A 26,841-nucleotide genomic window follows, 5' to 3' on the forward strand; every position below is an offset into this window, starting at 1 on the left:
AGTCAACGAAAATAAACATTCTTATAGTGTTTTGGAAAGGTCTTGACACCAGCTATTAGATTCTGGAATCAAAAATAGGGTGTTCCATTTAAAAAACTTAATGTGATTTCGATCTGACCTTGGCGACGCCATCCAAGGTCAAACTGATAAGATCATTGAATAGATCTTTTGAAACCCTACAACTTTCGTCTGAACATATTTTTGATTGTCCTAATCCTGCGAAGAGAAAAGGGGTGTACGGGTGGTCTGAAACACCCTGTATATAATAAAAAATATATATTATGTTGAACTATGTTTGCAAATTTCTTTGTTTCATAACAATGTTTTTCTTATCAAAATCATTTTTTATTATTATTAAATCATGACTTTTACTTGCATTAAAGAATAAATAAGATTTCGTGATAATAGCTTTTATGCAGCACTTACGAAGCAATACTGTATACTAGATACTGGATACTAATAAAACTTAGAAATAAATTTATTATTTTTTTAAGAAACTATGATTTTAAGAAATCGTAATAACGTTTTACATTTTAATATTAACATTATATACATTTATATTTAAATTATTGATACTGTGTATGTATACCTTGTATGTCAGATAGGTAACATTCATCGTGCCATTCTTGATGACGCTCCATCATTGTAGGCTTGGTTTTCCCAAAATTAGCTGACGAGATGCCGGACAATTTTTTAGATTTGTGTTGCTTTTCTACAAAAATTTAAATAAAGTTACAAATAGGATTTCCAAGTGAATATATATACACATAGCTGTATTACTCAAGTCAAATAATTTTTCATACCGTTCAAATCATTGATCCGTTTCGGAGTAGAGTCTACTGCAAAACAAACAAAATTATACACAATTGATAGCAATGATGATTGTTATAATTAGAAAAAAAGTGACCAATCGCAGTCAAATTTAAAGAGAATATTTGACTGTAATTTATCAATTCTTATTGCTTGTGACTTATAATACTAACTAATAGCTTACTGTAGAAAGCAGTGTTGCTAGGTCTACCGTTTTTTCATTGTATTATTTATAATAATAATAACTTTTTCTAAATATAAGTTTTATGTATTACATGAAACTTCTGAAATTTATAATCTACCGCTTTAAATTTCAAATCAACCGCTTTTTAGACGTGATACCTACTGGTCAATTTCTCAATCATATCATAAGATCCTGACAACACAGGTAAAAAAGCCTTTACATAAACTTACAAGTCTTTTCATAGTTGGATGAGAATGTAGCACACTTATTCATTTGTGATTGTGATGCCTTGGTTAAATTACCTTCGCATCGTTGCTTTGATTTAATGTACGAACATTTTGGTAGGGATATCGTGGAAAATGTTTTTGGTGTATTTTCTGCAAAAATTAAAATAAAATTAAGAATAGTATCATCAATAAAAATATATGATTAATTCGTGCAAAACAACCCTACCTATTGTATTACTGTAAGTGTTTATAGTTACATTTTCAAATAATAATTTGGTAATTATGTAGAATATCCCCACCACCTCCGATTTTGATAAAATTAGACTCATTCGACGCGTTTTTGCCAGAAATGAACAAATCTGGCAAAAAAAGTGTCGGATTTCCTCGCAAACCGAGATATCACGCACTAAAGTTGACAACTATTAAGGTTAGGATATCTGTCACACCGACCAGATGTAACTAATTTTATTAAAATCAGAGGTGGTGGGGGTATTTTACAAAATTACCAGTGTTTTTGATATGGATGATTGTAAATGATGTCTTACCTTTACGTTGTTGGGAAATTGGTGGCATATTACCTGTAATACAGAAATTGATATATATAATGATCAGAAAAATAAAAAACCACTTTACATATAAAACTAGTTTGCTTCATAAAGATTCAAAAAATATTTGTTATAAATGACAGCTCATAAGATATTTCAATTAAAAGATATCTTATGATATGTTAGTTATACTACGAACATTCTTTAAATCTTTATGAAGCAAATTGTTTTATAGGTTTTTTTATTTTTGCATTAATGTAAATTACAAATATATGTATCACAAATAAATAGTAGTTTCTTTTTTAACTTACAGGAACTGGCATCAGAGGTGTCAGACTCATCGGAGGAGAGTTTTCTAGCTTTTTTCGGCCGTTTGGATGGTTCATCAAATGCAGCACGCATAGCATCAGTATCAGCATCCGATGAGATATCTGCTGATTTCTTCTCGATTTTCCGAGCTCCTTGAAAAGAATCTGTCAAACATAATGTAACACATATGTATGTTTAATGCAAAACATTATTTTAAACCACACATATTTTTAAAGTAACATTTTTTGCAAATCATAATGCAGAAACGTATAAATCTGTCAAATTTAATAATCTAATATAATTCAAATACTATGCGTATGCAAAACTTCATGCCTGATTTATCATTAAAAATCATTATATATTTAGCATGAATTTATATGCACTCATTTAATATAATATTTATTGTTCTAGATACATAATGTGTAACTCAAATGGGCCAATCAACTGTTTGTATGGAGTTAAACTCCATGTATCGTTGGGCTGTATTTTCTTTGATATTGCTGTGGTGACAATGATACCTTTCGGTGGCCACCAAATCACTGAATCGCTTTCGAAGACCCATGAGTTGGGTACAACAGAGCACCACTCGTCGCCAATAACAACGTACCACACCTTTACAAATAACATTTTTAGAGCAGCATCAATACGTTCATTATCTGTACTTCTTATAACATGCATATTTTAATACTATAATATGAAAATAATGTGAAAATAGTATATAATGTTACAAAGATCAAGCTGTTATTGAATTTTCTATTCAAATAATTATAATTTTAACAATAACGTATGTACAATATATATAATATTTTACTTTTGTTTTTAATTGAAATTAAAATTTGTGATGTAATAAGGGAAATACGAGGTATGTTGAATCATTTTCAAAATTCATTTGGAATGCTTTATTTTTTATTAAAGAAACTGGCCACATTTGTAAGGCCGATAAGCCTGTAACAACATATATACCTAAATTTCCTGAATCACAAGGATAATTAGGTAACGTTGAAATATTTGTAAACTTTTGACCAATAATTGTTGGAATTTCACGATAATAACCAATATTCGAAATGCAAACAATGCTTGTGATATTGTTTTCCTCGATGTAGCAGCAGTTATTATATTTTTTTGTTGTCAAGACAAACGAAGAAAATTTTATTTGACCATGTGCGTTACAGCAACCTAATGGTAAATTGATCTTTTTCTGCAGCTGAGGATACTGCTGATTATAAAACCGCTGATTTTCTGCAGGAAATAATGATTGTTCATTTAACCTGTTACAAATTTGTTGTAACGGTTTATCAAATTTTCTGAGAAGTTTTTTTAGAGTGAAAAGATAGTTTTCAAATGGGAAAGCACTAAAAGAATCTAGGGGTCCCAATCTTTTTGCATCAGCAGGTAAATGTATTAAAGTATGCATGTTATAAGTAACATTTTGTGGTCCATACAGAATGCTCATGTTTTGAACAAAATATACCAAAAGATCATGTGCATATTCGTTGTTCCTTTCATAATCGTCAATGCTACATAAAATTCTCATCGCACAATTTAAGGTATTAAAATGTAGATATTTTTCATTAGGTAGCACATTTCTAAGAACCAGCGGTTCTAAATATAGAAGAAAAGTGCGATGTTGAGTCGCTTTCCATCTGTGAAAATCATCCAAATCAAAATATTTTCGAGCGAATTCTGTTGGAATACATTTTGACACAGTTTTCAGTGCATCAGACAAAACATTAAGATGACCTTGCATCACTCTGGAAATTTTTGATCTGTCTAGCCATAATTTCAGAAGTTGCTTGTTTATACCGAGACAAGAATTATGCATGTAGTCTACAGGAAAATGACTCACCATTGGAACTGAAATCACTTCAAATGGCGATAAAACACCTTGAAGGTGATGTTCAGGTTGCGATCTGTTAATAAAATCAATATCGGTTCGGAGTGGAGCATTAGTATCTAAAAAAATCATTCGTCTATTTATTGTTTCGCCCGTTACAGTGCATTTCCCACAGGCAAAGTGTCCATTGTGCGATTTTGTGCAAGTAACATATGCTCGAGCTGGAGCATCACAAATGACAGCACGGATATTGATTTGTCGGGGCTGTTCGTTGATAAAGAATCCATTGTTTTTTAAATTTAAATATTCATCACAAATGGTTGAAGAAATTCGCATAAAGGAGCTTTTTGGTAACCATGATAAACACCGATGACGAATGGTGCAAATGGCAAATCAGAAATCCTGCCTAAAATCGGCCAAAGCTGACTCTTTGAGCTTTTCGAAATTGGTAAGCCATCAATATTTATGTCCAAATGAATTATATCCTGATAATTAAAAGCATGAGGAAAGCGACTACCAATTGATGTAAGCGCTTTTAATAAGCCGTAGTGAAGATACTGACCTTTGGAAAGAGTTTTAATATTATGAGTACCTGGTCTTGGGGTATTCAAAAGTGTTCGCGCATCCCGAGGTAAATCATTATGCCCATGTCTTGACAGAATTTGTAATAATGATGTTAATGCATTTTGATTAATTTGAAATTCATTTGCCCATTTACACAGTTCACCTGCCAAAGGCAAATGCATATTTTCCGGATGCGGGTTAATTTGAAATTCGTCATCACTGACGATGCTTGTGTCGTATGATAGTAGATATAAGGGGCCGGTTCTAACCCAATTTGGGGTGGGGGAAGTCACGTGACACGGGAGGAAGAGTGGGATGGGGAAGGGAGTCCCCCCCCCCTTATTAATTAAATTAATTAAATTTATATTAATTTTATATCAAACTATTAATTAAATTAATTATATTTATATTAATTTTATATCAAACTAATAATTAAAATAATTTTTATATCAGATTATTATTTAAAATAATTTTTTATATCAAACTAATAATTAAAATAATTTTTTTCCAAATTGTTATTTATTAAACTAATTTTTAATAAATTAATATAAATTTTTATTATGTTTATATTAGGTTAATATTAACCTAATATCAATTTAATATAAATTTTATATTAATTTATTAAAAAATTAGTTTAGTAAATAACATAATTTGGGAATAAACGTATCACTCTCTCTCTCCCTTTCCCCTGCGCGTTCTCACTCGCACACGTTACAGCTATTGTACATGGTTTTCTTTTTCTCTCGCCCGCACACATTGTTCTCGCTTGAATATGGTGTGACTAATGTTTTATCTTTTAAGGGACAATAGTTGAATAGGAAAGATAATATTGAAGACATCGTTACAATATTTCAATTTTTTTCTTATTTATTTGTCATGTAATGCATCATGTACAATATTATCTAAAGCGTAAGCTAACATTTCACATTCTAAAAGCGAAGTTTTATCATATTTTTCTCGCAAGAGTTTTGCCGCATCGCATTTATTATTAACATAATTTTGGCGTAAAAGGGTTACAAAATGTTTATATTTTTCGCTCACTGTATATGTATATTGATATAAAGAGTAATATATATGCTCGACGCATTGTTCGAGCTCAAACAGAAAAAGTACAGTTTTTGGTTTCAAATACATGCAAGTATCGCGTAATGTTAATTTAACAATATTTTCATTACGCAGTTTAATGAGTTGTACAATAAGATCTTGAATCGATAATGCTGAGGAAGGAGAAGTCGACTGCACGAGTCGTTCAATGTCCGCACGTTTCTGGAACAGTGCTGTCCACGTTGCATGAGCCAGAATTATTTGATTGCCTCGATTGTCACCAATAAGTATCTCCACAAACGATGTTGGTCCTACGCTGATTCTAATGTCGAGATATTTATACGCTGTGGACGTCAATGCCAATCTCCTCCCCAAAATGTGAGGCGTATACCGTGGCAATGTTCTGTAAATAAAAAAATATGGATAAGTTAGTTGCAAAAACGGAAACAAAATATAAAAAATGTATAAAAATTATAAATACTTACACTTTTTCACACATTTCGTCCTGTTGAAGCGGCACGTAGTAGTCCATCTTCTTCTCGTATATATTTTTTTCTGAAAGTTTTCAACTGTTCACTGAGCGACTGATGCGGTAGAGTTTTTCTTGCTTCCTTTTTATTATATAATCCCCTCCTTTATTTTATAATCCCCTCTTCTACTTTGTAATCCCCTCCATATATTTAATAAAATAAATTTTTTACGACACTTCTTCGTATTTAGTACAGATTATCATAATGAAGGTCCACTGATGAAGTTTCATTATGTCAGAAAGCTTGCCATGAATCACATGGTTGCGTGTATAAAGCTTTGAGATTGTATCATGATCACAGTTACTATTATAATTTGATATGTCTATAAATGTATGATAATTGTATCTACCATGTAGGGAACAGCAAAACAATCTATTCTTATCTTCGCTGTAGTCTCACAAGGGGAGACTACAACGTGATACCAATCGATTTTGTCGAAACTCCGTGTATCGATAGAGTATTATGTCAAGTGTTTCAGGGTAAACGGATAAGACGCACTTCTCAAGCGTTCGCGAGAATATCGAGATTAAAGAACCCCAAGCGCTATATTAACACATGGTGTAGAGCATAAAATCGAAGAGCGCGTAGCTCAGCGGTTAAGTACTAGACTCGTAACGGCAACGTTGCTGGTTCGAGTCTCGATATTTTTTTTTTTTTACAAGGAAATGTAATTATTAACATATTATTAATATATTATTATTAATACATAAAACTTACAACATATCTGTATACACAGTTTTTAAAAGAAGTGTTATCACCGTATGTAAAACATGAGAAATTTCTTTTATTAATAGATTCGTGGGGCGGTCAAACAAATCCTGCATTATATGATGACATTTTTCAAGATGATAACAATGTAGGAACATGTACAATTAAAGTTATTCCTCCAAAATGCACACCGCTATGTCAACCGTGTGATGTGTACTTTTACAGACAAGTTAAAAATCTTATCAAGCGCCTACAAAATTGTTCATTTTTAATAGAACAAAAACGTGAAATAGCGTCTCGTGAAGATTGCATCAAAATTCATGCAATTGTACATCACCAACTGTCTGCTCCTATTTTTGAAAACATGTTACGATATGCATGGTTTGCATCAAAATTAACAGATGAGAGAGAAGTTTTCATGAATGTCAACGAAGTATGTTTTCCGTTAGACATTTTAAAAAAGTCATGCGATTGTAAAAATGTAGGTTTTATACGATGCGCACATTGTCGTGCGAATTATTGTTTCGCTTGTTTTTATGATAAATATCATCCTTCAACATGTACTGTTCCATCTACTTCCACCGATGAATAAAATATGTTTTACATTAATTTTTTATGATTATTTATTTGCATAGCACTGACCATTTACTATTATTTTACATTTACATTTATTTAATTTTTTCCTTCGTAATATGTAGAAAAATGTGCTTTTTTAATATGCAATGAATGAATAAAATGTATTTACATTTATTTTCTGTGTATGTATTAATAATAATATATTAATAATATGTTAATAATTACATTTCCTTGTAAAAAAAAAAAAAAAAATATCGAGACTCGAACCAGCAACGTTGCCGTTACGAGTCTAGTACTTAACCGCTGAGCTACGCGCTCTTCGATTTTATGCTCTACACCATGTGTTAATATAGCGCTTGGGGTTCTTTAATCTCGATATTCTCGCGAACGCTTGAGAAGTGCGTCTTATCCGTTTACCCTGAAACACTTGACATGATACTCTATCGATACACGGAGTTTCGACAAAATCGATTGGTATCACGTTGTAGTCTCCCCTTGTCAGTATTCCTAATTTATAGAGCTAGCAATATCACATCGTACATTCTGGAAAATTCTTAAAGTGATATCATTTAAACGTAGAAATTTCTCATAGATATTACTTATTGAAAAGAAAATCTCCAAAGAAGTTTTATTCAACTTAGTCATAGGAAGAAAAAATAATGGAAAATCTATTGTACCATTTTATCTTCAGATAAGAAATCAGCTCTTTTTAAAATTGATATGATTTATCTTTATGGGGTGCTTTTCAATGCAGACCCCCACAAAACATGAAATGGCATGTGAATATCTGCTTTTAAAAGAAAATTTTAATAAAATTGTAAAATGCAAGATAATATACTATTGCAATGGTTTTTAAAATAATATTGTATTATATCATTTTATCTTGAGATAAGAAATCAGCTCAGATTAACATAACTTATTTTTATGGGTTACTTTTCTATGCAGGCCCTACTATAAAACATAAAATTATAATGATATATGACTATCTCTTAAAATTAATAAAAGCTGAAAAAGATTTGTTCCATGTCGAATGTTATCTTTCTGAAAAACATTGAACTTATTTTATCTTGACAACGTCAAGATGAGTCATACATTTTTTCAAAAATGTGTACTTTAATTGTCCTAACTCAGTATAAAACCGAGAAGTCTGAGTTACTCTCGGTCAGTTTTGAGTTGAAAGTTTAATGAAAAATTCAGCAAGAAGTTTCATCAGAAGATCAGTAAGAAGTTTTGTGAGAAGTTCTATAAGAAGAAGATTTCAAATGTTAGTTTTTCTTTTTTTCTCACGAAGATGGAACAAGAAGAAAATATAGTGCTGTAAGAGGAAATAGAAGATGAATTAATGGATGATTTTGATGATTTTGATGAAGATTTTGACGAAGATTTTGAAGTAGAAGAAGAAGAAGAAGATTTCGACCACGTTCTTTCTGACGATTCCAATTATGAAAGTGATACTGATGAAGAAACGTTTGACAAACAGCTTCAAGGAGGAAAGTTTCAAGATTTCAAACAGACAGAGATAAACACCTTTGATGACTCTAAAAAAATGTGCGTGATATATATTTTTTTCATCGAGAGAGACTACCCACATCATAAATACTGCTCCAAATGTGTAGTAAGTTTGCGTGCAGAATTTGAAGGTGCCTGTGCTGTTCGTAGACACAGGATTCGCAAAGTTGCAGATATTTACAAGAGATATTGTACAGAATGTGACACTCCGTTGTACCAAATTATGCCATGTAATTTGTGCTACATTTGTACAAATTGAACTATTTAAAAATTATATATTTATCAGTGTTTATTTTTTTTGTGTGTTTTTTTTTCTCCGATTTATTCAAAAATGGAGCATCTCGAACAAATGGAACTTCAATTATTGGAGCAGTGCCGTGCTATTACTACCTTGGTGCAGTGTTTCGCGTGGCTGCAACGATGTGAAGAGTGCATCGAGCAGCTCGAAGAACTTAGTCGCGCTAAGCGTCCTCGGCTCACCGTTGGATATAGACAATCTGTGGTAGCGAGGATCGCGCGACTCGCGGGTGAAAAGACTCTGTTAGAGAGACGTTTTGTGCACGTTGGTAGTGATTACGCGGGTACTAGTGATAACGCGGAAAGACTCGTTTGGCGAGAAATTGATACCGCGTTTAAGAATCATGTTCTGACCGGTGCGGTAATTAATTCTAAACACATTGAACCGCGCCAGTTTTTTGAAGATGCGCGGGAAATTGTGATCAAGCGAGTTGGGGATGCTATACGAGAACATAATAGTGTAAAAGTGAACACCGTGTTCACTGGTGAGTTTACGAACATTTGTGGTGAACGTGACAATAAAAATGTTGCCACTAAAAACTGTGAACTTTATCACACTTTAAATCTACACGAGTGGTACGAGCAACGCGTCATTGAAGTCACGTTAGCGATGATCGATGAGTTCCAGGAACGTGATAGCGGATGGAAATTGTTGCGAATCTTAAATTTGACGGTGAACATTAACAAACATAATCCCTTGCACGCGGGGTGTAACATCACATTACCACGTGAAATAATGCTGAAACGAGCAGTGATCAACGTGAAATCTAAAGACAATGCGTGTTTTGTGTGGTCAGTCGTGGCTGCTCTGCATCCAGTCGAACGTCATACGGACCGAACATCTTCTTATCCACATTACGCCACAGTACTTCACTTCAACGGTATAGAGTTTCCAGTGGCGCTAAAAGACATTGCAAAATTTGAACGTCTGAACAGTGTCTCGATCAACGTGTACAGTGTCGAAAAGGAAGGAAAGAGTTTAAGCGTTCTTCCGATACGGCTCACCAGCGACAAGAAAGAGAGGCATATCAACTTGCTGTACGTACAAGATCCACGAAACGATAATCTTGGCCACTATGCGTGGATCAAAAATCTGTCACGCCTCGTGGGCTCACAATTAAGCAAGAAACAGCATAAAAAATACATTTGCAATCGGTAAGTATAATCATAAGAAGAAACGCATATTTTTTGTGTACAAAAAAATATTTTAAAAGTATTTAAAAATTGTTTCTTTATTTTTTTCACAGATGTCTGCACTACTTTAGTTCCTGTGAAAAATTGGAGGCTCACACAGTGGACTGCAAAAAAGTGAATGACTGCGCCATCCGACTGCCGAACGAGGAGGACAAGTGGCTTGAATTTAGTAACTATCGCAACAAGGAGCGCCTACCATTCATCGTGTACGCGGATTTGGAGTGTGTTCTGCGTAAGATGGATCCAGATAGAGAGGCATCGTATCAGCATCATGAGGTATTCAGTGTAGCATATTACGTGAAATGCTCGTATGACGATGCGTTATCATTTTATCGGTTTCGTCGTGGTAATGATTGCGTTCCATGGTTCATTAATGAATTAAAAAACTTAGCACATAATGTAAATAATATTTTATCGACTAATGTCCCCATGGAATTAACACGAGACGATTGGGCAAAACATAACAGCACCACGCACTGTCATGTTTGCGAAAAACCGTTTGCGCTGAACGACACGCGGGTACGCGATCATTGTCACCTTACCGGTCGTTACCGTGGCCCTGCCCATTCAAACTGTAACTTAAATTATAAAAATTCACATTGCATTCCCGTAGTTTTTCACAATTTAGCTGGTTACGATGCTCATTTTATTATTAAAGAAATTGCTACCGCGTTCGAAGGCGGGATCGATTTGCTGCCTATAACAAAGGAAAAATATATTTCTTTTACTAAACATTTTAAAAGCACCAAGAATAAAAAAAATAAGACAGGCATAAAATTAAGATTTATTGATTCATACAAATTTCTCGCTTCTAGTCTTGATAAATTAGCATCATTTCTAAACAAAAATAAACTACGGATAATGCAACGTGAATATTATAATTTATCCACAGCAAATTTTGATTTGCTAACGCGAAAAGGCGTCTTCCCATATGAATACGTTGATTGTTTGGAAAAATTAGAGGAGACCGAGTTACCACCGCGCGATTCATTTTTCAGTACATTAACAGGCGAAACGGTGTCGGAAAACGATTATGCACACGCCGTTAACGTGTGGCAGCGGTTCTCCATCCAAACGCTCGGAGACTATAGCGATTTATATTTGAAAACCGATGTATTGTTATTGGCCGATATTTTTGAGAACTTTCGCGACAGTTGCGTTATCAGTTACGGACTCGATCCCGCATATTATTACACATTGCCCGGTTATACGTGGGATGCAATGTTGAAATATACACAAATAAAATTTGAACTACTGACGGACATTGATATGGTATTATTTATCGAGCGCGGTATACGTGGTGGTCTAAGTCAATGTTCCAATAGATACGCACAGGCCAATAACAAGTACATGTGTTCGTATGACCTATCGAAACCGTCGTCGTATCTAATGTACTATGATGTTAATAATTTGTATGGTTGGGCAATGTGTCAACCATTGCCCTACGGTGAATTTCGATGGATCAAAGACGCTGAGAACTTTGACGCGAGCGCAATCGCTCCGGATTCGCCTATGGGTTATATTCTCGAGGTGGACTTGGAGTATCCGCAACATCTCCATGACATGCACGCCGATCTACCGTTCTGTCCGACGCGCGATAAGCCGCCCGGAAAGCGGCAGGATAAACTTCTAGCGACGGTTTATGACAAAAAGCGTTATGTCATCCATTACCGCAACTTGCAGCAGTGCATGCGCCACGGTCTTCGTGTAACAAAAATTCACCGCGTACTACAATTTGCACAATCTCCATGGCTTCGTAATTACATTCAGCTAAATACAGATTTTAGAACTCATGCAAATAATGAATTTGAGAAAAATTTGTATAAATTAATGAATAATGCGGTATTCGGTAAAACTATGGAGAATGTGCGTAACCACGTCAATGTAAAATTATTAACTAAATGGGATGGACGGTACGGTGCGGAGGCAATGATTGCGAAACCGAATTTTCACAGTCGTAGCGTCTTTTCGGAGAATCTGGTCGCGATCGAATTGCGTAAACTCGAGGTGAAGTTCAACAAGCCAATTTATATGGGTATGTGTATACTCGACGTATCCAAGACATGCTTGTATGAATTTCATCATGAATACATGGCACCATTGTTTCGCGAGAAATGTAAAATTATGTATACGGATAGTTTAATATATAACATTGAATGTGATGACGTATATGAAATTATGAAGCGTGATATTAATAAATTCGACACGAGCGATTACGCAGTTGAATGGGTGCGTTCCGTTTGGACGCTTACACGCTTTAAGCACTTATAAGCGGCGCTTTCATCGTTCCATTTGGCGCTGTAAGCGCTAACAGATCGTTTAATGACATCATCATTGACGTCATTATTCCCGCTCAAATACGCTTTTTTCATCGAGGTAAGGCAGCAAAAGCGCGAGCGCTCACTTTTCAAATGTTTCAAGTGAAACGTGAGCCTTTACGCTTATTGCTTCCTTTAACCTCGTTGGAATCAGAAAAAAAGATTTTTCTGATTCGAAATTAGTATTAGTTCACCGCTATTTGTGGCTTATATATTTACTTGTGAGTTTGTTTGAGACCAGGTACGTGTTTGTCCATTACAAAATTTTTGCAAGATTGCTGATGGAATCACTTATAAATTTGTGTTATTCCACTTTTGTTAAGATTCCTCTTTTATATTTTGATTTCATTTTTAGTCTTCGAACTATCGAACTTGAGAAAACTTCTGTGGGACAATTCTGTGAAAATATGGCTTCTGATAAAGTAAAAATTTTTTTACAAGATGCAGAGAACAATGAAGTTTTCTCTATTTTAGTGACTCCAGAGGAAGCAAAACGTTTGGAAACAGGTAAAGTTAAATTATTATGAAATTAATATTGCAAAATATTTAAAGTTAAACAATTGGCTAATTCCATCACGCCCCGACTGCGCGATCCGTGTCGGCTGATACAGAGCTGAAATATTGATTTTATGCTCTTTATCACGCATTTACAGCTTTCGCACACTTAATATTTAATAATGTTCTTAATATTTAAAAATGTAGAAGATATTTGTAAATCATGAAAGATGAAATTAATATCGCAAAATATTTAAAGTTAAACGATTGGCTAACTCTACTCAACTCCTGAAGGTTCATTTACCCACCACCACTCACAGCGGCCGATGTATAGAGATTTTCCATTGGCCAAGCGTGTGAGTGATCTGTAGGCAAGTGAAATAAAATTTAGTTTATAAATAAAGTTTAGTTTCTATATATAAAAAAAATAAAAATGAAAAAAAATAACAAACTCATAACTGCTACTAATAATAACTACTAATATTATAACTCATTATATTCCCGATATTAACATTATTATTATTTTTTTTAAATAGATATAATTTTTGCAACTGAAAAATTAAATGAGGCAAAACATAATAAATATGGTAAGTCAAAGAAATTTGTCAGCTTTAATAGTTTATGACATGTAATATAAATAAAATATTTATTTTACAAAGATATTTATGATACAATTATTTTTTTAGATGATAACAGCGTAAAAAATATTGGAATAGAATCTTCATCACGTGACCAGAATGAAGAAGTTGGAGGTATTTTTCATAAATTTTTTAAACGCGTAAAATTTTTAAATTTTATAAAAAAAAAATATTTACAGCTTTTAAGTGGCCGCACGAAGCCATTCTTCTATTAATAGAAGAATATAAACTAAGGCAAACAGATTTTACCAGCGGAAAAAGTTCACAGAGGAAAATATGGGCTTCAATTGCAGAAGAAATGAAAAAACATGGGCATGATGTAACTGGACCGCAATGTTTGTCGAAGTTTTCCGGACTCAAACGCACATACAAAAGTATAAAAGATAATAATAAAAAATCAGGATCAGGAGCAAGAATGTGGCCATATTTTTCTGTAAGTTACTATTAAATTAATTAATATGCAATATAATCAAATAACTGTTTAAAGCTTTGTATACAATTAGCCCAAGATCTCGGATAGAAATTGAATTAACCAATCGTATTAATAATAGAGTAATAATAATAGAGAACTATAAATAAGAATATTAATTAATCATTTAATTATATTGAATATTAAGAGGCAGTTCATGATTAATATAACGACTAGAACTTATTGGTTGTTACGTTAATCATAAACTATAAGTATGTAGAAAGGACTTCTCAGTTTGGAAAATTTTCCGAGGAAAATATTTGGAATATTTTAATTTAATTTTAGAACATGGATGAATTATTACATTCTAAACCATATATGTCACCGTTGACGACTTTGTCTTCAACGGGAAAAAGGACTGAAAAATCTTCAGAATTTAATAGCATAAGTGATACATGTAACGATGTAGCTGGACCAAGTAGTAGTAGAGTTAACTTGGACGATGAAAAGCCAGTGCATAGTAAGTTTATACCTATTGTCTTTTATGTTTTACTTTGTAATTTTTTTTATAAAATGCTATGTACAACGGGTAGGAGTCTTTTGACTACTTTGCAATTAATCACCAGCCACACTCATAGTGCTTAAACAGTGGAAAAACTCTAGGCACCAGCTGCTGTGAATGGCTGTGGTCAATTGCAACGTGGTCAAACGGGACGTTCTGATATACAACATAAGGACAAGGCAAAGCAATAGGTGTGAATCCTGATTCATATAAAAAAAATATGTATTCTGAATCACACTGTTTTTTAGTAATGTTATGTGGAAATATTTTTATTTTATGCAGAAAAATCTCGGCAAATGTCAACTGTCGAAAAATATATAGAAGATCTTCGACAAGAAAAAAAAGTTTTAGAAGACGCTATGGAGAGACGTCACAGAGAAGTGATGCAGTCACGCGAACAATTTCTCCTTTCTATGGAAAAAATGCTCGAAATTATGAGCAAGAAGTAATTAAAAAATTCGAAAATTTAAAAAGTATGATGTTTAAAATAATTAATAATTATGAAAAAAAGTTTAAAATAAAATAGGGGTAATAATTATAAGTAATAGCGATAAAAATTAGAATAAGTTTTTCATTGTGTGTTCTATTTGTGTGAATTTATTGAATAAATCAATGTAACTAATTTTGTTGCACCTCTTTTGTTGTTCATTTTATTCAATGTATATATTTTATTTTAATTGCAAGTAAACCGAGTTCCTTTAACCGAGAATATACACCTCTACGAGATATACACCAAAGCCCAATCTGTTCAATCTGACCTTTTACTTTTTAATTTTTTATTGAATACAAGAAACGCCAAGACAGTTTTACAAGATGTTATTTATAAGTTTATTTGTAATTAAAAATAAACATAAACAAAAACATAAACATAAAAATTTTGATTAAGATCATATATCTTATGCATTTCGAATAATTAAGTTATTGCAAATTTCATCTCTCTTTGTTTGAGCTCTATTATTATTTCTTAAGTCTCTTAATGGATTATTATGTGGATTATTACATTGATTATCTTCGCATATATCAATTAAAAGATCATGGTTTAGCAAACATATGTTATGTAAAACGCAACAGGCAATAATAAATTCAGGAATTAAATCAACTCGTTCCATATCTAGAATTGATAACAAGCTTCTAAATCTTCCTTTTAATAAGCCAAATGTCCGTTCAATAACCATTCGAGCAGATGAGTGGCAAAAATTATAATTTTTTTGTCTATTTGTGAGATGTCCATTATCGCGATATGGTGTAAGCAATAAGCATTCATGAAGAGTATATGCTGCATCACCTACTAAGTGACTATTATTAGGAAACTTTTCAGGATCTTCCAAATAATTATAGACTTCAGACAAACGAAATACTCGTTGATCATGGACAGAACCAACATTTCCGGCATAACAATGAATAAATCGTCGCTCATGATCACAAATAGCCTGTCAGTAACAAAAACTTAATTATAATTAATTATATAACTGTATAACTATTATTTCATAAAAAGTATTAAATTAACGTAAATTACTTGTAATTGTATACTATGATGCCCTTTTCTATTGATATACGTTTCGGGACTGATATGTGGAGCAGTTATATTTATATGTGTGCCATCTGTGGCACCTAACACTTTAAGAAAAGCACTTGTTGTAAAAAATCCCTTCATTACATCTTCTGCTCTGTTACCTTCTGGCCATGTAATAAAAAGAGGAGATAATTTGGCAATTGCTTTAGATACTCTTCTTACAGCGCGTAACGCTGTGGCTTTACCCACATTGAATTTTTCACAAATTGATCTATAAATTATTAAAGAACATTATGTTTACAATTAAATTGTATTTACAAATTAACAGACAAGTATAAATATTTTAATGACGTACCGATACGAATCTGGTGTAGCTATTTTCCAAATTGCAATAAAAAACTGTTTTTCTGCAAATATACTTTTACGTCCACTCTTTGTTCTTAATAATGAAGGTTTTATTAAATTTTATATCAAGTTAAATGTACTTCGTTTCATTCTGATGATAAACAAAAAGAAATTAATTTGAAAAATAAATGTATGTGATGCTTATCGGAAAATGGTGGAACTGGTAAAGTTTAATAATAAGATTTTAATGTTTTTATTTATATAGACAGAAGCATTAAAATCCTATTATTTTACGGGTTCCAAAAATTACGACCTGCATAATCTAACCTTTATAGCATCTACAATTCAGACTTTACTTTTTAACACGAAAAAAAGGGAAAATATCTATTCGAAAAATTTAATTTAAAAGAACAGGCTTATTTATATAAAAATAAGACGTACCTAAAATGTGATTTGAATAACTCATCGTTGTATAATGGTATAACCTTTTCTACATAGTTTTCTAGCCGTAATATTGAACGTTTGCAATATTTGTTAAGATATATAATATTTATTAATTCTTCATCATAATGCAGATAACTTTCGTCGTCAAAAAATAATTCTAATGCAATTAACATCAAACATAGCAAACATAATTCATACGACGGCATTTTGAAATGTATGCTCACGCAGGCTCATCAATGCTCACGAATCAAAAGAAACGATTTTACTTAAGCGCGTATAAGCGCTCAAGCGTCAAACGGAACGATTGAAAATAGCGCTCAAAAGCGTAAGCGCTTACAACGCGTGAGCGTCCAAACGGAACGCACCCAATGTGTACGGTATTCCTCTCGCTAATAAAAAAGTGCCGGGGCTAATGAAAGATGAAAATAACGGTCTGATTATGACTGAATTCATAGGGCTTAGAGCAAAGATGTATGCCTTGCGCGTTGATGGTAAAAAAGATACAAAGAAAGTCAAGGGAGTTAAGAGTAACGTTGTAGCAAAATCGATAACTTTCAATGATTATACGCGATGCTTGCAGGATGAAATTGAAATGACGCGACAACAGTCATGCATAAGATCTAAATTACATGAAGTATATACCGTGCTTGAAACTAAGATTGCTCTAAGTCCATACGACGATAAGCGATATATTGTACCCGGTTCTACTAACACTCTCCCATGGGGGCATTATAAAATACCTCAATAAAACACTTAATTTGCATAATGTATATATTGCAAACATTATAAATAAAATACTGAATTTTTTTTTAATATGTATGTATATATTGCGAACTTTACAAATAAAACACTAATTTTTGTAAATATTGCAAATATTATAAATAAAACATTTTTTTTATAATATGTTTTAGAAATAAGCAACTCATTTTGTATTTTATATCTTTATATATTTTAATAAATGTAAGCACAAAATGCTTTATAATGTAATAATATGTTTATATATAATTTATTTACAACACACTATCCTTATGTATCCAAGAATTATGTGATTCATCGAATCCCAGCCATTTCACATAAACCTCATTTCCACTTTTGCGCAACACTTTTTCAACAAGATACACATCAGGATTAGCGACACGATGCAACTCGTATTCGTAGAATCCTCCGGCAACAGGTTTTCCACGGTAGTCTTCCAGGAGATACGTCACAGGATTTGTTTTCTGCACTTTGATGATTCTAAACACCTCCGTCGTCCAATTTGGTGTGTAACCTTTCTCAAAAGTTGTTTTGAATTTACTCACACGTACCGAATCACCCACTTTGAATCGCGCTGATTTGGCAATCTTAGGGTGGTTGTACACCATGGTTAAGAGTTTTTCAGCATTTGTGGGAGTAACATCGATGGGTCGCATACCAATAGTTCGGTGCTTTCTCATATTGTACTCCGATAAGAGACGTGGCAACAAATCGATCCATTTATAGCTTCCATTGAGTGTAAACTGTTTCCACATGTTGTTCTTCAACGTACGGTTGAACCGTTCGACCACCGACGCCTTCATTACAGAGTATGTAGAATAGTGATTAATGTCATGTTTTTTCAAAAGTTCTTGCACGTTTACGTTGTAAAATTCTTTTCCCATGTCGGTTTGCAAATTTTTTGGACATCTTCCATCGCCTCGAATTATCTTTGCTATCGCTGTAGCCATCTCAGTTCCACTCTTAGTTTTCAACGGCACGGCCCATGCATACTTGCTCAGCACATCGATAACGGTGAGAATGTAGTGGTAATCTTTGTTAAATCGCGTATAAGGACGCATCTCGACCACATCTGCCTGCCACAGATCATCGTATCCGTAAACTATGACATGTCTTCGCGGGAAATTTTTTCTTGCAGGGGAATGCAGTTCTTCCACCAGCCGTTGTTTCTCGGAACTTTTCTTCTTAGACATGTTTGATCACGATGTATGACACACGAATGACGCAGAGATATGATGTTTACTCTCTCTTCTATTTTGTCTTATCAGAAAAAAGCGTCATTATTTCAGGCTTATGTAGCGCAGTTTGTATGTTATTTTGGAACTCTATCATCCTCTTCTCGAATTCTTCCTGTCGATTTATCAAAATTTGTATGCTTTGTTGTATCGTTTGTTTGCAGCATCATCATCGTCCACAGGTAGAGCTACACGTCGAATCTTGCGCGATCTTGCATCAAAATCGGTTGCGATCACGCAAAGAGCATTGTCACGCACGTAATTTCTGAGTGATCCATTCCATTGGTAGTATGGCTCCGCTCCACTTTTTCCGAGTGATATTCCAAACTTGTTTATTGGCATTTCGACGTTGACTAAATGATTTTGTATCGTGCGGTTTTAATTTATAATAAGGCCGACCTCGCAAAGTTCTTCGATTATTGACAGAATCTCATTATCATGAGCGTTGTTGCCAGCTCGACGAGAAGCGTCGAGCAATCGAAGGCGGTCCACTAGTTCGTTAGGATCGTCCCAATGAACGTAATCGATCTTGTTATCAGTCAACCTCATGGTGGATGATATCACGCCTTTACCCTTTTTTGTACCCATAAGCGGAGCGATGATTTGCTTATATTTGTATCCCTTGTTACCCATGATGGGATTATCGGCGCTCCAACTACGTCTATGAGCATTCGTTTTTAACAGTATATTTTTATACGTTTGTTTGTCATCCTCGGTAATAATAGCTTTATCGGGAAGTCTCTTGAAAATCAACTCGTATAATCCTGGTGTACCATTGTACTTTACTTTACCTATGATTAATTTGTCATCTTTGTTGATGTCAAATCGTTTGTCTCCGAGCCTCATACCATCTTTCCCGAAAAATACACCGTACACATAATCAACCTCGTTTTGTTTGTCGTTAGCAAAGAGCAGATCCACGTACTTTCGTCCCAATGGTCCCAGCTGACTATACAACACATCACGCTCTTCTGGTAGTTGCAAAGCCTCTCTGACAGACGTTTCAAATGTAGATTTCATTTTGACATCTTCTTCCTCCGGTATGAATGGTAGTAGTGGTGGGTTTTGCGGTTTTATCGGTGTAGATTCAAACGTTGGTTCAAAACTAAACGTTGATGAATCCAAGGTGTCCTTGTCGTCGCCATAGTCATCATTCAATTGTATCTTGCGTTGCTTTCTTGGTGGTGGTGTTAATTCAAACAATCTATCACTATTACCGCTAAACTCATGTTTTCTTTTAATGATTTTTTTCGCAACATTAGCTTCTTCCTTAACATCTTTCACGACATTGACTTCTTTCTTAATTTTTCTTTTCACAGCATCAATGACTTTTCTTTTAATCGGCCGAGAGTTCTCGGTGTCTTTAACAAAATTAATATTGTTCTTAATTGGTTGAGATTTCTCAGTATTTTCAACAATCTGTTTTAGAGGTTCGACGATGGGTTTAAACTGTTTCTCCAACGCTATATCTTCCTCTATTTTACCAGTTTTCAAAGCATGATATTTTTTACGAATCAAATCGCTCGTTTTTGCAATCTGCTTTGCTATTCTCTCACGATCCTCGATACTGTTGTTGTTGTTCATATTGGAGGAGAAACGTTGCTTACTTAACGTATCGTCAACAACTAACCACGTTACGGTACCGCATAATCGTTAAATCCTTTTCTGTATCGCCCGTTGTTAAGCGCACTATCCTTGTCTATTACTAGGAATCCATACTTTTGTTGCCAACAAGTACTACACAATTCACAAAAATCTTCGTACGACATGTCGGTGTTTACATGATCGTTGTATACATGTTTGAGGTTGGTACCATCTTGTTTGAATAAGATTAACAAATTCGCATTGTCACGTATAAGATGTTTCGGTATCTTTGCATACGTCTGACAGAGATAGAAGCTGTCAACATCCATGTGACGACCCATTGCAAAGTACTCTTTTATAACATCTTGCTTGTCACATGCCACGTCATCAAAGATAAAAATGGAATTTGGAAGCGCCTCGTTCGGTGGAACGACGTCGTTGTTGTTGGAAAATGTAAAATAACCAATTTCATCTATCGGTGTCAATAAGTTCTCCAAGTATTGATATTTTGGTTGTTGCAGTGATTTTGAGTACACATACACGTTCTCGAAGCGCACACCATGTGGACTTTCCATTAAGCTTATCAACACGTTTGTCTTGCCACAGTTTGATGGACCACAGATGATACCGCGTATAGAAATCGGTAACATGTTTCCATGCTTACGCATCTTTTTCTCAGACATTAACTGTATTTTATCATCAAAATTTATCACTTCAATCACCTGCAACTGTCGCACGAACCGCATATTTGTTCTCTCTCTTACACTCTCTCTCTCTATAACGATAAAAAAGAAAATGAAAAACGATACCGAAAGCTGGCCTATTTATAGAAGCGCGTTGAGCGAAAGAGCTTAGTATACAAAATGTTTTGTGTTGGATAACTGCTACAGACTCAGTTTAACGATTGATAAAAAAATTGTGTTGAATGTCGAAGAAACGTAAAGGTTGTGGCTTATTGAACAGCGCGATAAATGCACTTCCTTTCGAATTGCATATCCCCGGATGTCAGTTTTGCGGTCCGGGAACGCATTTAGAAAAGCGATTGACCAGAGGCGACCGAGGCATTAATCCGTTGGACGCGGCGTGTTGTGAGCACGATATAGCCTATTCGCAAAGCAAAGATCTCGCTAAACGACACGTGGCCGACGATATACTCGCAACAAAAGCGCGAAATCGCATTACTGCAAAAGATTCGACTCTCGGGGAGAGAGCTGCTGCTGTAACCGTTTGGGCAGCTATGAAGGCTAAGACAAAACTCGGCATGGGTTTGAAAAAAAAAAAAATGAAGAAGAAAAAGAAGGCAACGACGAAAAAACGAATACTTCCGGTGGCGAAACGCGGTGGTTTCCTACCAATTCTACCGTTGTTGGGAGTCCTTGGTTCAGTTGCTGGTGGAGCGGCGGGAATCGCAAAAGTGGTTAACGATAATAAAGCGGCACAGCGTCAACTGGAAGAACTGAAACGCCATAATCGTGTCATAGAAGGTGGTGGAGTTTATCTTGCTCCATACAAGCACGGACGAGGAATCTCGAGAAAAAAAAAACGTCAAAAAAGAAGCATTAAAAATGCCAAAGGGTGCGACTACCAACGTACAACTGCAACAACTGGCAAACTGTATACGCATTCCATATTTCAGAGGTGTTTTCATGCGTACCACCTTACCAACAGATAGAGTATATAGAAACGAGAGCGGTATCGTGAATTTGGACAATGCTAAGGGACCTGGCACTCATTGGGTGGCGTATGCAAAGAGAGGGAATCGCGTTATATATTTCGACAGTTTTGGTAACCTTCGTCCACCGAGAGAATTGGTGCGACATCTAAACGTCACACAAATTGAGTACAATCGCATGGCTTATCAACGTTACAATCAAAACAATTGTGGACAACTTTGTTTGCAATTTTTACAAACCGTTGAAGATCAGTTTAAAAATTGACATTGCACTGCTTGAAACTCAGTACTCGCTCAGACATGTCACTGACGTTTACACTGACAGGCAAAAGTAGCATCTTCGCGGTAAGCTACTTTCCAGCCGTAGATTTGAGCGACGATGATTACGAGCTCGGCTTGACAGACTTTGAAACCTACTACACAATACCTAATGTAAACTCATCAAATAATAAATTTTACTATGACAAGGATGATAAGGAAATTATCATTCCCGAAGGATCGTATGAACTGCGTGACATAAGCAAGTATCTGAAACGTGCAATTTTACAATCTCATCATCTTGATGTCGATGGTATTTCAATTGCAACGCCGGTTGTCCGCGGTGATATGGTGTTCGATGACGATGAGAAAGGAGAGTTCCCGATAATGATCCGCGCAAATAACAATACGATGAAGAGTGAGGTCAACTGTGCCCATCAAATAAATTTTACCAAACCCAATAACATTGGCTCGCTGCTAGGATTTTCATCGAGTCGTATACTAGAGCCTCAACAGTGGCATGAATCAGATGCACCGATAAATATTATCAACGTAAATATTATTCGCGTAGAATGCAATGTAACCACGGGGGCATACAGCAACGATAAGTGCGTGCACACGATACACGAGTTTTCACCGAGGGTGCCACCAGGATATAAGATATCGGAAACGCCATCACAGATCATTTACTTTCCAGTCATCGCACGGAGCATTTCAGACTTAACGATTCGCATTGTGGATCAAGACGGTCGATTGCTCGATTTTCGCGGAGAGGAAATCACTGTTAGACTGCACGTACGGAGACAGAGACGATAACGTGACATGCTCGTGTTCAACGAGCAGGTAAAACAATCAAGAAACACAAGTTATAACAAAGAGACGACAACGACGACGACGTCAATCAAGAATATTCAATTGTCTGGCAAAAGGAAACTCATCACATCAAACATACAATTTTTGAAATCATTGGGATTCACTGTACGAAATGGTTGATATCTTGAACGTTAAAGGTGAACCGATCTTTGACGATCGCATCATCAAGATGGAGACTCACACGTATAATCCGTATGCTAACACGACATTTGGGAATAGCGATGAGATAAGGATACCAATACAGCAGCAAGATTTATATACGTTACCGTGTGAAAGTTTTCTCTACATCGAAGGAAGATTGACGACAAAGAATGCAAATGCTAATACGCCAGTGCTTGGTTTTAATTGTGTAGGGTACATGTTTGATGAAATTCGATATGAACTCAACGGTGTGGAGATTGATCGCTCTAGAAACGTTGGAATAACTAGTATGATGAAAACTTATGTATCAATGTCGGAGTTAAACATAAGAAATCTATTACATGCTGGATTTCCATATGGGGATAGAATAGAAACATTTGATGGATATTTTAATTTTTGTGTACCGCTTAACGTGCTATTGGGATTTTGTGAAGATTACAAACATGTAATAGTTAATGCTCGTCATGAGTTAATTTTGATACGAGCGCGCAATGATAACAATTGTCTTGTGGGAGATCCAGCGATGGAACCGAAACTTGAATTATTCAAAGTGCAATGGCGTATGCCTCATGTTATGTTAAATGAAGTCAACAAACTATCCATGTTGCGAACCTTGCAGAGCGGGCGATACCTGAGTGTGAGTTTCCGTTCATGGGATCTATATGAGTATCCCTTATTGCCAAGTACGACGAAGCATTCCTGGGCAGTTAAGACTGCAACTCAGCTAGAAAAACCACGATATGTCATTTTTGTTCTGCAAACTAATAGAAAAAATATTATGAGAGCTGACAAGAGATACCTCAATACCAGTAAAATAACCAATGTAAAACTTTATCTAAACTCTGAATTTTATCCTTACGATGATCTGAATCTAGACTTTGGTAAAGGCAAATATGCTCTCTTGTATGACATGTATGCACGTTTTCGTCCGTCTTATTATCAACATAAATGTTTGGAACCGATGTTTGACGTAGCAGCATTTAGATCTTATGCTATGGCTGTCATTGACTGCTCGCGACAAAACGAGTCTATTAAGAGCGCTACAGTTGATGTGAGATTGGAATTTGAATTGAAAGAGAATGCACCGGCAAATACTAGCGCCTACTGTCTCATTATACACGATCGCGTGATTGAATATTCCCCATTGACCAACGTAGTGCGCAAAATCATGTAAAAATACTGCCATATAAAAATCAAGATGTTTTGTAATAAGAAGCAGTCTCGAAAAATTACTCGTTATGGTCGTGCCAACATTTGTAGACCTGCAAGGTTTTATTGTTAGAAGAAGATTTGTCGTGAAGGAAGTGGCGGTATTGAGACAGAAGAACGTTCTCTCACATTACATTTTTACAAATTCTATACCATGGGACGCATTGCTAAAATCCGAAAAGTCTTGCGTTTCTTGGTTGACTGCTTATCACCATGGATTGCAATGGCACGATGGGATGGTCCCGTATTGGATGGCGAAAGATCTGATTACGAGAGCTGTGTATGGAATGATAAAGAATGATGACATTGATGGTGACGACAGCGATGACGACAATGAAGATCTTGTATATGTTAAGGGATATGAAAAACAAGAGTGGTTGAAGGATATGCTGGATGCTGATGCGAGAGATAATGTAGTCATCAAGACCATGGATGCTGATTATGAAGACATAGAATCTTTGAATAAATTAGATGCTACTAACACTATGCAATGTGGAAAACATGTTAAGAATTGCGCATTACAAAATGTATTTAAAATGTATAATTGGTGGTCACAACGCCAAAAGAAAAATAGTAATATTTGAAAAAATAAAAATATAAAATACATAAATATATATATTTTTTTTCTTTCCCTACCCCGATAGTTAAGAATCAATAGTGGTATAATAATGATTCAATAGTAGTACGATTATGGAACAACGCGGTTCGATAGACGTTCGATCATGGAACAATGTGGTTTGATAGACGTTCAATTGATGTTCAATTATTGATCAATGTGGTTCAATAGACGTTCGATCATAGAACAACGCGGATCAATAGACGTTCGATCATGGAACAATGTGGTTCGATAGACGTTCGATCATAGAACAACGCGGTTCGATAGACGTTCGATCATGGAACAATGTGGTTCGATAGACGTTCAATTGATGTTTAATTATTGATCAATGTGGTTCAATAGACGTTCGATCATAGAACAACGTGTGCGAGCGAGAACAATGTGTGTGGGCGAGAGAGAGAGAAAACCATGTACAATAGCCATAACTTGTGCGAGCGAGAGCGCACAGGAGGGAGGGAGACAGAGAGAGACAGAGAGAGAGAGAAAGAGAAAGAGAGAGAGTGATAGAGAAAGAGGGAGGGAGAGAGAAAACAATGCGTTTATTCCCAAATAACTGTTATTGGCTAAACTAATTTTTTAATAAATTAATATAAAATTTATATTAAATTGATATTAGGTTAATATTAACCTAATATAAACATAATAAAAATTTATATTAATTTATTAAAAATTAGTTTAGCAAATAACAATTTGGAAAAAAAAATTATTTTAATTATTAGTTTGATATAAAAAATTATTTTAATTAATAATCGAAAATAAAAATTATTTTAATTAATAGTTTGATATAAAATTAATATACATATAATTAATTTAATTAATAGTTTGATATAAAATTAATATAAATTTAATGCGAGCGAGAACGCGCAGGGGAAAGGGAGAGAGAGAGTGATACGTTTATTCCCAAATTATGTTATTTACTAAACTAATTTTTTAATAAATTAATATAAAATTTATATTAAATTGATATTAGGTTAATATTAACCTAATATAAACATAATAAAAATTTATATTAATTTATTAAAAATTAGTTTAACAAATAACAATTTGGAAAAAAATTATTTTAATTATTAGTTTGATATAAAAAATTATTTTAAATAATAATCTGATATAAAAATTATTTTAATTATTAGTTTGATATAAAATTAATATAAATATAATTAATTTAATTAATAGTTTGATATAAAATTAATATAAATTTAATTAATTTAATTAATAAGGGGGGGGGCTCCCTTCCCCATCCCACTCTTCCTCCCGTGTCACGTGACTTCCCCCACCCCAAATTGGGTTAGAACCGGCCCCTTATATCTACTTATGATGAAACACTATTAGAATTGTGTGTGTCAGAGTGACTAATATCTGATGAAGCATCATTGACCTGCATCATATCTGATTGATCTTCAATCTCATCAAATTCTAAAGCCAATGAACATGATGAACCAGCG

The 26,841-nt window shown here is 34.4% G+C and overlaps 3 protein-coding genes across 4 annotated transcripts in view; 1 reads left to right on the top strand and 2 right to left on the bottom strand.

The window, feature by feature from the left end:
* Positions 1–6: 6 nt before the first annotated feature.
* LOC105207262 overlaps positions 7–26,841 on the bottom strand; it is a 38,634-nt gene continuing 11,799 nt past the window's right edge. Inside the window, exons 4-9 of one of the 2 annotated variants that reach the window (XM_039450531.1) lie at positions 2,078–2,239; positions 1,767–1,799; positions 1,225–1,371; positions 804–836; positions 590–712; positions 7–62 (exon numbers count right to left, since the gene is read on the bottom strand). In XM_039450531.1, the coding sequence (XP_039306465.1) occupies positions 22–62; positions 590–712; positions 804–836; positions 1,225–1,371; positions 1,767–1,799; positions 2,078–2,168 (468 nt within the window). In that variant the 5' untranslated portion in view covers positions 2,169–2,239 and the 3' untranslated portion in view covers positions 7–21. Of the gene's footprint in view, positions 63–589; positions 713–803; positions 840–1,224; positions 1,372–1,766; positions 1,800–2,077; positions 2,240–26,841 lie in introns of both variants that reach the window. The other variant, XM_039450530.1, reaches the window with a different exon arrangement.
* On the bottom strand, positions 5,323–7,382 carry LOC120358044. Its single transcript, XM_039450529.1, has 2 exons — positions 6,003–7,382; positions 5,323–5,920 (listed from the first exon to the last, which is right to left on the bottom strand). Exons 1-2 carry the CDS (start codon positions 6,047–6,049, stop codon positions 5,341–5,343), a joined length of 627 nt encoding a protein of 208 aa, XP_039306463.1. The 5' UTR covers positions 6,050–7,382; the 3' UTR covers positions 5,323–5,340.
* On the top strand, positions 23,546–24,748 carry LOC120358032. The gene has a single exon (XM_039450455.1). The coding sequence runs from the start codon at positions 23,546–23,548 to the stop codon at positions 24,746–24,748; it is 1,203 nt and encodes a 400-aa protein (XP_039306389.1).

The sequence above is a fragment of the Solenopsis invicta genome, chromosome 6 (assembly GCF_016802725.1).
Source record: "Solenopsis invicta isolate M01_SB chromosome 6, UNIL_Sinv_3.0, whole genome shotgun sequence".
Lineage (NCBI taxonomy): Eukaryota > Metazoa > Arthropoda > Insecta > Hymenoptera > Formicidae > Solenopsis > Solenopsis invicta.

Bases quoted from the DNA above. Each gene is read 5' to 3' on its own strand.
- LOC120358044 (XM_039450529.1), bottom strand. From the start codon at position 6,049: ATGGACTACTACGTGCCGCTTCAACAGGACGAAATGTGTGAAAAAGT. The intron at 5,921-6,002 runs GTAAGTATTTAT...TTTTATTTACAG, and splicing joins GACGAAATGTGTGAAAAAGT to AACATTGCCACGGTATACGC.
- LOC120358032 (XM_039450455.1), top strand. From the start codon at position 23,546: ATGGTTGATATCTTGAACGTTAAAGGTGAACCGATCTTTGACGATCGC.